Raw genomic sequence first — 15,666 nt, 5'->3', positions numbered from 1 at the left:
AGAACCAATCAGAAATGAAGGATACAATATGGGAATGATGAATAATTTACAGAGAATCAACAGTAGAGTAGACAAAGCTGAGAATCAAAACAACCATTTGGAAAATAAGGAAGCAAAAACATTCAATCAGAACAGCAAAAAGATTCCCCCCAAATGAGAAGAGTGTAAGAAGTCTCTAAGCCAACTTCAAGTGTACCAACACTTGCACAATGGGGTTGCTGAAAATAGAAGAAAAAAGGAATTGAAAACCGATTTAAAAAACTAATGACAGAAAACTTCCCTAACCTGGTGAAGCAAACAGACTCACAAGTCCAGGAAGCACAGAGAGTCCCAAACAAGATGAACCCAAAGAGGCCCATACCAAGACACAACATAACTAAAATGGCAAAGGTTAAAGACAAAGAATCTTAAAAGCTGCTAGAGAAAAGCAGTTAGTTACCTACAAGGGAGCTCTGATAAGACTGTCAGCTAATTTCTCAAAACAAGCTTTGCAGGCCAGAAGGGATTGGCAAGAAATATTTAATGGTGAAAAGCAAAGACCTATAATGAAGATTACTCTATCGAGCAAAGCTATCCTTTAGAATTGAAGGACATTCAAAGAGTTTCCCACACGAGAAAAAGCTAAAGGAGTTCACTACCACCAAACCAGAATCACGTGAACCATTAACGGGTCAAGAAGAAATGTCAAAACACCTAGTGCTAAACTGCTGCTCTGTAGAGCACTCCTTGAATGTCCTCCATTCAGCACACTATGAATGTCCATAGTCATCAACAGATGACTATGGAGTCACCAATTACCCTGGGAAGCTGAAGGAGGATGGACAATGTAGTGTATGTGGAGAGCACCTCCATCATTACTCCGTGATTTGCTTCGACAGTGACCATTTTCTGTGATCGGCTATCAGTGAAGATCATCAATAGTAGGTATTATAATAAAACAACTACATTAAAATCTAACTCTTTCATGCACACACACATACACACGAAAGGCATTCAGTGCCAGCTGTGATATCTCTGGACAGTGGGATTACAGTGAGTTTTAGCTTCTTAAATTGCCAAACACAAATTACTCGTATAACCACAAAAGAGAATGTGCATTTAAATGCAGTGTATGCACACTCGGTATCCAGCACACTGGAGTTTTAACTTCAGTGTTTCCAACTTTTTTTTAGTTGCAACCCTCTGGCTCATTAAAATCCCCAGTCTTCCCTTTCCTGTGTTTTTTTATTTTTAAAAGAAAATGAGCCCTGGCTGGTGTGGCTCAATGGACTGAACGCGGGCCTGTGAACCAAAGGATCGCAGTTCGATTCCCAGTCAGAGCACATGCCTGGGTTGCAGGCCAGTGCCCAGCAGGGGACGCACGAGAGGCAACCATACATTGCTATTTCTCTCCCTCTCTCCTTCCCTTCCCCTCTAAAGATAAATAAATAAAATCTTGGGGAAAAAAGAAAAGAAAATGAAGCTGGTGAAGGGCTCTGCAGAACACTGAGCACCAGTGGGTGCTGAGAGCCCCAGGTAAATATGAAGGCCTAAGAAGGTGCTAGCAAAGGTCAGCTGGGTTCTGGCCTGAAGTGTTAGTTAGGTTGACACAGGTGGTCACACAAACTAGCATGAGACAAAGGAATTCAGAGAGCCTCGGGGCATCAAGGAGCCAGCCTGACCGTCCTCCTCCTTCTTCCTGCCCTATTTTTAGCTGTGTGAGTACAGGACACACTTGGGTGTCCTGGATAGGAAGATGGTAAAGAGGCCAGGTAAGTGACAGAGCCAGCTGCAGGCTTTGCCTCACTTACAGATGGGGGCCGGATGGCGTGGGGCCCAATGACTAACACCAAAGGGACATGAAACATCAGACCCAAGGTACAGATCAGAAATCAAACAAGCTAAAACTTGGGATGAGGATGCTCCTTTTATTAGCCAAAACCAAGTACATTTTTAACAATCACCCCTTTTCTTGGGGTTTTATTGCAGGAAACAGCTGGGTGCAAGGGCTGGGCTTCATTTAGTCTGTGAAGTGGCCATAAGGCCACTGAGGGGACCCTGCTTGTTCCCCACGTCAGGGGCCAGCCCTGTAAACTTCACCAGTTAGTGAAGTACACACAGGTAGCTTCAGGCAGGACTGTCAGCTGCGACAGGATGCCAGGGGCCTGCTAGAAGGCTGTGGGGGTTCTGGTCATGGACGAGACCAGAGACGGAAGACCAAGGTCCGAACCAAGGGGGAGGGCCTGGGAAATGAGAAAGGAGGAGGGGATAAGGAAGCCGAAAATCCCAGAAATGGAGATCACAAGGGTTAGCAACAGGGGAATGGGAGGGGGAGAGAGTAGGGAAAGGCAGAGAGAAAAAGTAGCATAGATGGTAGGTAAGAAAGTCAGGGGGAGGATAAGAATAGTATGGAAAATGTAGAAGCTAAAGAACTTATATGTTTGACCCACGGACATGAACTAAAGGGGGGAATGTGGGTGGGAGGGGTGTTCAGGGTGGAAGAGAGTGAAGGGGGGAAAATGGGACAACTGTAATAGCATAATCAATAAAATATATTAGGGGGAAAAAAGCCGCAAGTTCCAGTGCCATCACCATTTGTGGATTAGGTCCAAAGGAGACAGCCTTGTGCTGTGAGGTGGAAACGCACAAACTACTGCAACACTAGGTTTTCAAACAGACCACAGCCTGGTGTCCAAGTCGGCAGACCTCTCACAGCCATCACCACGGGAGGGCGTGTGTTTATCGCAAGGTGTCAGACACCCAGCACAGAGAACCAGGGCCTTCTAAATGTCAAGAAATTCTTTGAGAGTTGATTTGATTTCTGCTAACATGCCTAAGTCCTGGGAGGTAAACTGGTAGACTAAGGGCATGACCAGGCTGTGCAACAGTGTTTCTGGACCAAAACCAAAGAATAAGATGTTATCGCACATCCTTTTGGACCTGATGAACAGGAACCAGACTTGTTCTCTGAGGGGCTGAGGAAAACGGCTCTAAAGGCCCTTGCTGCTCCCACAGAGGGACCCCCACCATCCTCACTGGTCACGTACAGCCCAGGAAAGTCCTTTCATGTTTTGAGGCTGTTTTCTCAATACTAAAAGTGGGGGTGGGATCCCTGGCCAGCTGGCCCCTCAAAATTCCTATGGAGCCGCCAATAAGACCAATAGAATTTTACCTGTGAAAAGGCCCAAGGACTCCCTGGAGACATGGCTGATTCCACGATGGGGGCGGGGAAGGTCTAGGGTGAAACCCACATATCTCACAGTGTCGGAAAGCAAGGAAATGTACAAAAATGGAGGGAGACATGGCAAAAGGGCACAAGAACCAGCTTGAGGGTCAAATTTGAGACAATTTGAGCATGATAATGAGTAATGACATGCTAGTGCATAATCCACTAAATTTTAAAAAAATCAGTGAACCAACATTGACAGTATAGAAAATAAAAAGGACAGAAGGAAAGTTCTTCTTTACAGAAGAATGCTAATTAATAAACACAAGAGAAATGACGGAAATAGAAAATTCGGCCCTGGCTGGTGTGGCTCAGTGGATGAGCACCAGCCCGTGAACCGAAAGGTCTCTGGTTTGATTCCCAGTCTGAGCACAGGCCTGGGCTGCAGGCCAGGTCCCCAGCTGGGGGCGTGTGGGAGGCAACTGATCGATGTACATCGTACGCATCGACATTTCTCTCCCTCCTTTCCCTTCTCTCTAAACATAAATGAATAAAATCTTTAAAAGAAATTTACCCTTTTCCAACTACCACAGAAGATCATCAGAGAACACTACAGCCGCCAAGTCAAGCCTGCGATTCGGGATGGGCAGAGGCCCCCAGACACCACATAACCGATCGGCCGCACTGAACACCACCAGTGCCCGCAGGGAGCCCCATCGCCAGGCAGGCACTCGACATCACTTACACAATCCCTACTACAGGGTCCAACCCGAATCCAAGCGTGAGACCAACCAGACTGAATTCTGCAAAAGGACCTGGACTCTTCAAAAAGACCACGTCAGGAAAAAAAAAAAAGTCCATGCCACAAAAAATTTTAAAAAGCTGGGGAACTATTTAAGATTTTATGAGACCAGAGAAACCAGAGAGCCAAACGCAATAACGCAAGGTATGATCATGAAAGGGATCTTGGATTGGGAAAGAAAACCAAATAAACCTACAAAGGACATTGTTAGGGCAAGTGAGGGAATTTCAAAATAAACCATGTAATATGTAACAGCCAAAAACAAACGTATGCGTGTATGTGCACATGTACACACCCAAGGGGTGGGGCGGCAGAATGTTAACTGGTGGACCTGGATGAAAGCGGTCACTGTACTATTCTTGTACTTTTTCTGTGGGTTTGAAGTTTCAAAAGAAAAGAAACCAAAAAGGCCCTTCAAAAGCTGTCAGAACTGCCAGCGGTGTCCCAGCTGACTCGGCACTCACCTGTCAGGTACTCCAGGACGGCGGCCATGTACACGGGCGCCCCCACTCCAATCCTGTACTTGGGGTGGCCTTTCTTGATGTACCGCAGCATCCGCCCCACAGGGAAGATGACGCCTGCCTTGGCGGACCGGGAGGTTTTGGTAGACTTCTTCTTCCCACCCCGGCTCGACATGGCGGTGGTCCTGGAGCTGGGTCAGGCAGCACACTGCAGAGGGAGGAAGCACACCGTCAGGATCACTGGGATGGTGCCATCGCCCTTCCCCTGGAGAAACAGGTACTGCCACAGATGCCACTGCCTGCAGCCGCCGAGCCCAGCTGATGACCTCCGCGGAAGAGCGGAGGCCCCTGAAGACAGCAAGGCTTAGCTTTTCACATTTTATATCACAACATCAATTCTATCAGCCACTCCCATTTAAAGGTTATTCTGACAGTGGCTGTTCTAAAGTATCTTGCCTTTATGCCATATGACATAAAAGAAAATGGGATTTCTTGGCTATGTTCTATACACTTGTTTAATAATTGCATTTTCATACACTGAGACCAGTGATGGTAAATTTGCTGAAGTCTACATAAAGGAAAACTGTGTCACCTGCCCTTAGAATGAAGTTTTACAGCCAGATACCTAAGTTCTTTGACAAAAGCAGCATCAGATCCTTTATCTGAGAGAGAGAGACAGGAACAGCTCACAGGAGCCCAATGAGTAACCAGGTTGGAATGAGAGGCCCTCGGGACACTTCCAGTCTGCTGGACAGGCCTGCCCTTAGAGAAGCATTTTTCCTTCCCTGCTCCTCCTCCCAACCCCCATCCAAAATGCCACTCAGCCCGTTCAACACCTCTGAGGGGTCCTCTCTTCACCGCAGCTGTGACTGACTGCTCACTACTATCTAAACTAAACGACCGAAAATGTCTCCTGAAAAGTCCTCCCACCCTGCCCCCCTCTCCTCCACTCCACCCACCCTCCACCAGCAGGGTTACCTGTACACACACAAATCTGAACACGCTGTGGCTTTAAAGTGCTCCCTGGCTGGCACCACGCCCAAGATAAAACCAGGGCCCTTGGCCTGTCATGCAGAGCCCTAGAAATCTAGGCCTAGCACACCCATCCAGCTCTACCTTGTCCTCCTTGCGGCCGTAAGTGCCCCCCGAATGCCCTGCTTGGTGGCAGCTGTGCTTCGACTAGGACCCCTCTATCCCTCGTGCCTGCTTTCTGCCCTCTGCCAGCCCGCCCCCGAGTGTTTGAGCCAGACACTCCATCCTCTGGGGCCCCGTGTGCTTCACACACAGCGGAGTGGCACGAGCCCCCCACCCGTTTCTCCCATGAGACCGCAAGCTCTCTCGTCTTCCCCGGCCATGCTCCTAGTGTAGCGCCACACAGTAAGGTCTCAAACGTTTGCTGAAAGCATTCTAGTCACCACGCATTCACTTTGGGAACCATGCTGGGGCACAGAGGCAGCAGTGCACAGGGCAGTGTGGTCCCTGGTCTCGCAGAGTGGGTGGGGAAGGGAGATGGAGAGTCCTAGACTCATTTAAGTGGTAATGGTGGAAGGCCGGTATAGGGTGCTGGGAGAGGGGCTGCGAAGAGCCCTCTGCCCACCCTTGGGCACGAGGTAAGCCATCCCGAAAGGACAATTATGCCCTGACCACTGAACCGAATGGGCAGGTGTCCCACTTACTGCTCAACTGAGGTTAGGCTCTGTGGTGTGTGGACTCCTCCAGCTCCAACAGCCCACGCCTCTGACCACGGAGGCCACTAATTTTAAGTCCTTCTTACTCTGATGACCGACCCTATACTGGAGACATGCCATGGTCCATACCTAACATCAATGTCACCAACCCCCAAGATCATTTCAAACTGGCTGCGGGCAGAAAGGGCCAGATCAGCAGAGAGCAGCATGCCTGGGCACTGTGGGGTGGCCATGCTGACAGGCCCAAGAGAATTAAAGGGCTCAAGCCCTGGCCCTTGCAGGTGGTGGAGGGAGCTAAGCAGCCCCTGGGAGGAGAACCATATATTTAACCCTGTATTTCACCCTGCTAAAGGGCACCGAGTCTTAACTCGTCACCAGGTGCTCAGGAGACCCAAAAGGGTCTATATTTTTCTAAAACAATTGGTTGGCTTCATTTTAAAACATTCCCTGAAAACAGAAGCCTGTGCTCACTCTGTGCAGGAAGTGGCACGTGAACACATGTGTGCACACGTGTCTGCAGGGGAAGCTGCCACAGGGTTCCCTGGGTCTTTTGCTTTACCCCAAACGTGTTTCACAGATCGACCCCACACTTTGGATGGAGAGCTTTGAGATCTGAACGTTTCTCCTTTTTCAGCAGAAGCCTCAGTGGTGATTAATGCAGCCCGTCCCCGTTCTTACTGGAGCACAGAGCTTCAGCTCTGTCTGTGTATGTGCGGGGCTGCCCCTGTGGAAATTGGACAGTGTCCTGCCCCAGAGAGGAGCCATCGGCACCCAGGAACCTGATGGGTCCCAAACACACTTACTCCCTAAAAGTGATGCCCCTGGTGCTCCCCTCTGACTCTAGCCAAGGGTCCTTACATCGTCCACATGCTTGTGACGCCCGGGTCTCTAGCCCAGTGCGTATCTTGCTGCTGTGCCCCAGGGCTCTGTCTTGATTACCAGAGACAAGGGCCCATTGGGAAGTCCCATGGGCGCCTTGAGCTCCTCTGGGCTCCTCAGCCCCATCAGTGGCAACATCATGCATCAAGCAAGAGTCAGCCCGGCCCCCACTTTGCCGCAGCACTCAATCATTAGCCAAGCTCTGCTGAACCCACCTCCATACCTTCTCCAGCCTCTTCCCACCACCTGCACTGCACCTTGGTTCAGCTCTACTTCTTATCTCCTTCCCCAGCACCAGTCTCTTCCCCTGGAGAGAGCCTGTGCCTGCTTTGCTAGCGCCCCATCACCCTGAACCGACCACAAACAGCACCCTTCAACTACTTCCACAGCCCTGTTTCCTATCACCAGCCTGGGATGAGGTGCCCCAGCCACTCCTGGCTTCCTGACCTGTGATGCTGTGCCCAGTTTCAGAGAGAGGAGGAGGGAGGGAGAAACATCAATGTGTGAGAGAAATATCAATCAGTTGCCTCTTTGTTTGTCCCCAAAGGGACCTGGCCAGCAACCGAGGCACGCACCCTGACATGGAATCAAACTGGCAACCTCTGGGGTCACAGTCCGGCACTCAATCCACTGAGCCACACCAACCCAGGGCCAGAATGTCTTTATACATGCTGTGTTCTCCTGCCTATCACACCCGTAATCCTCCTGCCAACCTGAACTGTGCTCACAAGCCCTCTTCTCGAACCTGACCAGGGACCGGAACTGCTGGAACTGCTTCTGCGCCGTGTTCCCACAGCATATATCCTGGCACGTGTCTGGGGGCCTCCCTCCCCGACTTGACTGAACTGCAAGCGACTTGAGGCCAAGCAGTTGTTGACTCACCTATGGCTCCCTTGGTCCCAGGAAAGATCTGAAACGTCACAGGCCCTCAGGTGTCACCCTGCTGCATGAAGAACATCTTCCTGTGTCCCCATGAGTCTGGCTCTGCTCTGAGAAAGCAGCCCTAAGTCCTCACCCCTTCCCCAAGGGGGCTATCCCTTCCTGCAGAGATTCTGTTGCTCGCCCCTCCCCATGCTCTTTCTGCAGTTCTAACTGTAGATTCCCAACCTGCAGCCACAGCTATGAGAATTCTGACTAAGCCATGCAGCCTCATGACATCCAGTGATGTGCGATTTTAAAAACATTATTGGGACAATTACCTTGTAGCTTGCGGCCTCCAGCTAAACCCACAGATGTACAGGCCCCTCCTGCTCTTTAGATGGCCATGGAGAGCTATGGGCAGCTGTGGCCAGGCTCCAACTGCGGACAGTGGCTGTGACAGAGTGGCTGTTGAGCACCTGATTCAAGCCATGGCTCTGCTGCTTATGGCCCATGTGTCCTTGAACACGTGATATAATACCTCTGGGCCCAATTTCTCATCAGTCAAGTGAATACAATGATAGACTAGACCTCTGAGAGTTGAATAAGAGCGTGCATACAGGAATATAAGAGAATTGAATGAAAGTATGATATAAAGGCCTGAGACTCACCTAGTCAGGGAGTGCTCAGTAAGGTTAATAAAAATGATGACAAAATGCCAAAGATAAAAAAAGGCTGCCTTCTTGAAGAACTGGCATTGGACATTTGTATTCATGAGGGCAGCACTAGCTGCTAAAACAAATAAGCCCCTACACCTTATTCCTCACTCATTAAAAGTCCAAAATGGGTTTCCACAACTGGCCAGTGCTTCTCCATGGGATGACTGCTGGGCCCAGACTCCCATCCTCCCATGCACGATCCCCAGGCTTTCCATGGAAGAAAACACATGGAGGTTTTCAGGGCCCAGATCTGGAAGTGAGCGTACCACTTCTGACCACGATCCATCAACTAGAACTTGGTCATGTGGCCACAGCTAATTACAAGAGAAGTAGAGAAATGTCTCCTACCTACTTGCTCAGAAGAAAAGAGGAAATAGCCAGCCCCCCGTCGTGTGACAAACCAACTTGAAAGCTGACCCTGAAGCCAGGTCTGGATGATCCGCCGAAGCCTGCTAGGCCCTGTCTGACGCATGCCCTGTACCCAGCCTCTTCTGAGAACGGGGCAGCTCTACATCATAGAAAAACTGGCTTCTGATGTACTCGACTTCTCTTCAGGGCACAGACACTGCTCATGAGAGAAACAGCAATGCTCTCTTGTCAGGCAGACAAAGCTGTGTCCTTCCTGGAATCATGGCCCAGAGCAGACTCCGCTCAGTGAACCAGAAGCCCTCACCCCTGCAGAGGGCCCCCCAAGCCTTGAAGATGGTGATAGGTACTCAGGCAACCCCACCACCGTTCATCACATTATGTTCACATACATTAGCCTGGTTGCCTTTTTGACTGTTACCAGGCCAGGAAATGAAGATTCTGTGGTTAGTCCTGAAGGGATCGCTGTGTCTTCACCTTTGCAACTCCTCCAACTATGAACCAGTCAGACAGACAGGAACCTTGTGAGCAGAAACCCAAAGCTTTCCCAGACTCTTCTGGGGAGAAGCTCCAGAGATGAGCCAGGCTTGAGTGAGACGCAAGATTCCGACCACAGCCCTCAACAAACGAGACGTGACCGGGACGGTATCATTTATCCTCATAGCTCAGGACTAATTAGAAGCCTGGCAGCGAGGAGCCGGTGAATAAGATGGACATGAGAACTGCAAGCCCTCTACTACCAGGAGGGGCCACACAGGTGAGGAGGGCCAAGGACAATCCCACCTGCTTCCCTACCACACCATTCCTCCCCAACAGGGCACCCTCCAGGCTCCTCACTGCATAGCGAACCACCTTTGTTCTCACCTCCAGTCTTTGGCACATGCTACTAGCTCCTAACACCTTATTGTAGGAGCTAGTAGCTCAGTCTGGAACACCCTCACCAGCCTCCTGCCTGGAACAATCCTACCTAGTGGTCCTAGCACCTCTGCTGATGCAGACCTAAGAAGGAGCTCTCTCGTCTGCATTCCTGCTATGTGGCCCCTAGTCACAGTCTAGTTTGGGGCAGCCCATGCCCAGCTGCAGCCTTGCACCAAGGCTCTGAGGCCCTCCAGCCCCTCTCCCCCTATTTCTAGCAACCAGGGCTCCATGCCCTGCACCCGGCAATCCACCAGGCTGAATTGCTCCCAGTTTCCTTGTTGGACATTCCAACTGTGGCCCCTGAGTCCAGCTAAAAATCCCTTGTGATGTTCCCTAGGCCTACCACCATTCTTCAACGTGTCCAACTGCTTTCCTCCATCTTTTTATTGTAAAGTACTCTGCAAATGCAGATTCCAGGCCTTCCTTCCAACCTAATTGCTCCTCTAGACCCAATTTATAAAAACATTCTAACACCAACTACTCCACCCATAACACTCGTTACCCTGTATCATTGCTGTCTATTTCCTTGTCTTTGTTGTTTTGTTGCTGTTGTTGTTGAATACCCTATGTGTGTAACTATTTTTTTGGCTTGAGTCCCGTATTCCTTGTCAGTTTTGAGGAGATGGTCCAGTCTGCTCTGCTCACCACCACATTCTGTCTGTGACCTGGGAGACCTCAAATGCTGGCAGGACAGAGACTGATTAGTTGACATTTCTTGTGGGTGGGCTTCTCTTAACAAAGATGAGGGGAGCATTTCCAAAGGCCAGGAGACTCAGAGATGTGGTAGTGGGACAGCAGCTGGAGACCTTGTCTGGGACCAGTCAGGTACATGCACCTGGCTAATCCCTGTGGGAGCCACTTTGGGGATTCCCAAAAAGGAACGTTGCAATTATTCTGCTCCCTGAGGTGCGAGCCTGGCAGAGGCCTTCCGGCTCCCTGACAACTCTGTGGCTCCAGTGACCACTCCCCTTGCCACTAGACAGGCTCAGTAACACAGACCAGAGGAAAACACTTACCTCCCTCACACCCATAAGAGACAAGTCTCTGCTAAGGTGCAGCGCAAAACAAACAAACAAAAAAACCTCTTAAATAAACAGGGCACTCACAAACCCACTGGAATGGTCAATCGTGAAGTCTTTTCCTATCTAAGCAATGAATGCCTGCATATTGATCCAGAACAAGCATCAATGAGAACCGCTGGCAGCTGTTAGCCAGACGTCCCTACCCCCAGCACCCGAGGAGGAGAGCAGTGGAGCTCTTGGGGCTCCAGTCACTATGGCTGAGGGAGGATTCCCCCACCCTTTCCCTGAAGCTGGATAAACGCCCACATGTCCACAGGCATTTGTCACCTTCCCATCAACTCCAATCATGAAGGCCAACCTGAGACATTTAATTCTTAAGCGAAGGACATTAATCCTATTTACAGCATTCTCTTCTGTTTACTCCCATCACACCGAATGATTAACGGTGTCTCTGCTGTCACGTCCCCAGAGGCATGTGGATAAACTACACAACTATCACTCACAGAGCTGGGGTTCTCAAGCTACACTCTGATTGGTTCGGAACAGAGAACTGCTCTGGTACTCTAGCCAATCAGAAAAAAAATCTCTCTCCATTCATAAAACACTACATCATAAAGTGAGCTGGATGATTAAAGAAGTTACAGTCTGCCCTGGGGGAACCAAGGGACTGAAAACAGGGAGTGAAGGATAAATTGAGATAGTAAATAAATTCTAAACCACACATTTTGTTCCAGCAGATGTATCTCCCTCACGTGTTAGATTTTTAGTGGCGGGAAAAAACAAAACCCAAATACCAGTGCTATTCACCACAAGCAGCAAACAGTTTGCAGAAACCTAGTCTGGGATCAAGATTTCACCTCTGCAAACGCCCCCTATGGTTAGCTTCCCCAGCGCACCAAAGGAGCCACCACTACGCAGGGTGGGGCAAAGGGGGTCTATAGTTGTATGGAAAATAACACAGTAACAAATAATAATACAAAAATAAACTCTCTTGCATACTCACCACTGCAAACCTACTTCTGCCTCACTCTGTATCTCAGGAGGAAGGCACCGTCAGCTAACCTCACCAGGAAACTTTCTTTCACACCCGCTGTCCCTTTCAAAGGCTGGGCCAGACTAAGATGACCACTCCAATGGAAGACCATCAAAGATCAAGTTAAACTGTGACTTTCAGCTGGGGAGGACCCTGGCCAGACTTGGCATCTAGAAGCCACTCACTGTTGGTGGTACACTCCCAGTGAGAACAAAGAACTGGCCGAGCATCTCAGCTGTCAGGATGAAGTCCAAACCCCTCAGCGTCTCTGACCAGGATCCTCTCTGATCTGGCCCTCCCAGCCCTCTCACATCACCTGACTCTCCCCTTGGACAGAGCCACCCAGAGCCTCTGGCAGCTCCCCCACATGACCTCTTCTCTCATTGTTCGAGGACTCTGCACATGTGGTTCCTCGGGCTTCAAACACTTATCCTGGCCTGCCCTCCTTTGCCCAGCCAGTTCCTGCTTGGCCCTTCTGTGCCTGGTAAGGGCTTGCTCCTGGTTAGGTTGCCATACTGGGGCCACTGGAGGAGCAACTGTGGCCTCCTGCACTGGCCTCACAAGGACCGCCTGCCTGTCTTTTTAGTATGTCAGCTTCCCGAGGAAAAGGACTGGGTATTTCTTGATCATGGACTGTCCCCAGTGCCTGACCCAGAGTTAATTCTCAATAAGTACTTATTGGAAGACACTGGTCTTGGCAGGCTCGATCCAAGCAAGCAACCCATACAACTCTGGTATGAAGAGCTGACCCACTTGGACTCACTCAGAAGAGCTGAGGTGGGGCCTAGCATACTTCTAAAGCGGCAGAAAGTGGGGGGAACCCACAGGACCAGTATACACCCCACTTACCCCTGCCCCTTCCCAGCCCACGTGCCAAGAACAGAACTCTGAAAAACCCAATGCAAATCCAAAGGCACACTCCAAGAATCTCAGGCTGCTACAACTGTGACAAACGCCATAGATTCCCAGGTTTTGCTCAGGGTGTTCAGTGCGTTCATTATGTACATAAATCTGTAAATGACTTGGGCAGCCTTAGCTCTACAAGTATTAGAGGCAGGTGTCAGAATAGACGTATTCCAAAATTCCAAGCCTCTCTCTGGGGAAGGGATGAGGGCTCTCCCTGAGTCCTGCATCTCCAGGACCAGAGATGCACGTGCCTGGCCTGTTCCCTACAGACTGACCCAGTGACGTAGGACTGTGCTAGTGAAGTTCTAGGTGACTCTAGACCTTTAGTAAAACCTGGCCTATCCCTTCCCCATTCTCAAGGCCCTGCCTCCAGCAATGTTCACTTAAACTCCTCCCCTTCCTTGATACCTTTATCCCCATTACAACGGGAACAGAGTAAAATATAACAGACTGAGAGATTACCCACGCTCCTCCTAAAATATTTCTGAGGAGAAATTGAAAGTCTTGAGGGGTTTTTTAAAGAATAAAAAAAATAGGCTTACAAACGTATCTATATCAGACAGCCTCTTGTGCAAGACTGAGATGCCACCGCCCAACTTTGGTGAGTGGTGTACAAGGGGCATTATTCCAGTTGCAGGCATGAGGTATCCGTTTCAGAGCTAGTAGCTCCTCTGACAGCTCACTGTGCCCCAAAGGTAGCTGGCAGGGGGTAGACTCCACCAAATTTACAGCTGGAACCTCCCAATCAAATCCAAAGCTGTTCAAAATTCCCCCTAGGCCCTGGAGCAGGGAGGCTTGGAACAAAGCACTACTCCCACCCGCTAACGGTAAAACCTCAAACCACAAAGGTGGAAGGAAAAGAGAAGCTAGCAGGAATGCCCCTCTAATTGCCTATTCTTATAGGCTGTTTATGAAATCATTAAAATCTTACACGGACTTCATGATCGTTGTAATTACTGAACTCAGTTTTGTCTCAGCTGTTCCTATGGAGGCCTCTCACTTTCAAACTCAGGAATATTGTCCTTAACAGCTTACCTAAAACCACCTTCCAAGCAATCTACTAACAAGATCAGTGAGTGATCCGTGGTCCCTGCAGAAGTGAGGGTGGGGTGCACCATCCACACACCTGTTGTCAGGTGACCCTTTCAGCAGCATCCTGCTCACTCACCTCACCTCACCACTCCACCCCACCCCCCACCACCCAGCGAGTCTCTTTTCCTCCAGGCCTTCTCCACCCAGGGAGCCTGCAGCCTTTCGGAGTTACCTTTAAGAAACTCCCAACCAAGAAGCAAACAAAAGGCCCATCAGGAGCCCCGCAAGAGCAGCGGGGGATCCCCTGGCCTCTCCTAGGCCCGCCTCTGGACGACCCCTTCCCCGCCTAGTCTGGCTCCAGTCCCGCGAGTGTCCCCCTACCACCCCCACCCCACCCTCTCCCAGCAGACTGAGCCAGGCGCCCACCGACAGAGCGGCCCCCGGGATCGGGATCGCGGGCCAGACTTATTGTGCCCAGGCAGGCAACTCGCTGGCGGGTGGGGCCTCACCGAGTCCAACTCCGCGCACAGCTGCTCCCGGGCGCCCAGGCCCAGGCCCAGGCCCAGCAGCCAGTGCCGCGGGGCCTCCGACCGCCGAGGGAAGGGGGGCCGCAAAAGGGGCCCCAACTGTCTCCTTCCCACAAAAGCGCCCGGGCGCAGGCAAGAGGCTGCATTAGTGAGAAGTTGGCTTCCGGGTTTGCTCTCGGAACAAAACCAAAGGGAATCCCACGCGGCCCCGGCACGGCCCGGGAAGGCGCGGCGAGCGCGAGGGCCCAGCGCGCGCCGCGCGGAGCCCGGGGCCCGAGCCCGGCCAGCGCCCCCCGGGCGCACCCGTCCGGGCCGCTCGCGGGCACCCGCGGCCGGAACAGCGCGGCGGCCGAACCCCGGCGGCCGGGACGGGACGCGCGGAGAGGGGCCCGCGCGGCACTTACGGGCAGCTCGGCGGCGGCGGCAGCAGCAAGGTGTTCGGCCGGTGCCCTCTGCGCCGCTCGCGCCTTTTCTCTTCGCGCTCCGCGCTGGCCCGCCCGCCCGCCTGCTTGCTTCCCGCCCGCACGCCCCGCGCTCGCCCCTCCGCCGGCTCCTCCGCCGAGTGAACTGGAACCCGTCGCCGCGGCCCCGGGATTCCCACAATGCACAGCGCGCCGCTCGTCACGTCCCAGCGCGTCCCTGCGCGTCCGGCCACCCCGCCCACGCCGCCCGAGCCTTGACCCGGTCCCCTGCCGCCGCGCGCGCGGGCGCTCTCCTCGCCCTGCCCCCGGGACGTTCGTCAGTCTGGCCGCGGCTGCCCCGGGGCCCTTCGTCCGGCCCTCTGCTCTCAGGCACCCGCCAGGACGCCGGACGCAAGGCCCGCCGAGCAGAGGTGCCCAGGCCGCGCTGCTCATCCTGCGCGCATCCCAGCCTGTGTGCCTCGAGTGAGTGGCGATTACTGAGCCTTTTATTAACCCGGGGAGGGAGGCACGGTGACTGTTACCACGGTCCCCCTCCCCAACCAATGCAAACCTACCGCGCCCCTCAGAGTCACCTCTCCCCACCTCCCCCGCTGTCTTTAGGTAAAAGCCCCCAGCAAACCTTTTCTGTCCTGCGACCAACTATTGCACATCCGGCTGCCCTGGGGTTGGTTCTTCATCATGACCCCAGAAGTCTGGACCTGCTCTGCGCACGGAAGCCGCTAGCTACTTCGATTGAGCGAACGTTCACTTCGAACCAGTTGGGATTCATTAATGTAAAAAGAGGTTATCACCAAACACGTGTTTTAAAACTGCAGACAAGCAGAAAGAGGAGGGGCCTCTGTACAGCCCCCTTGTGAATCCCTAAATTGGGTTTCTCTCTCCAAGGTG

The 15,666-nt window shown here is 51.8% G+C and overlaps 1 protein-coding gene across 6 annotated transcripts in view; it reads right to left on the bottom strand.

Annotated features, from left to right (window-relative positions):
* The window catches only part of MACROH2A1 (macroH2A.1 histone), a 69,092-nt gene extending 54,212 nt beyond the window's left edge, over window positions 1-14,880 (bottom strand). For 2 of the 6 annotated variants that reach the window (XM_037059500.1, XM_037059501.1), the window contains exons 1-2: window positions 14,761-14,880; window positions 4,412-4,616 (exon numbers count right to left, since the gene is read on the bottom strand). In XM_037059500.1, coding sequence (XP_036915395.1) covers window positions 4,412-4,583 — 172 coding nt within the window. In that variant the 5' untranslated portion in view covers window positions 4,584-4,616; window positions 14,761-14,880. The remainder of the gene's footprint in view (window positions 1-4,411; window positions 4,617-14,760) is intronic. The other 4 variants (XM_037059496.1, XM_037059499.1, XM_037059498.1 and 1 more) reach the window with 3 other exon arrangements.
* Between the last annotated feature and the right edge of the window lie 786 nt (window positions 14,881-15,666).

This window comes from Sturnira hondurensis, unplaced genomic scaffold, assembly GCF_014824575.4.
Source record: "Sturnira hondurensis isolate 20B ecotype Veracruz unplaced genomic scaffold, ASM1482457v3 Scaffold0011178, whole genome shotgun sequence".
Lineage (NCBI taxonomy): Eukaryota > Metazoa > Chordata > Mammalia > Chiroptera > Phyllostomidae > Sturnira > Sturnira hondurensis.
The sequence above is the reverse complement of the archived record's forward strand: the minus strand, read 5'-3'. Positions and strand labels throughout refer to the sequence as shown.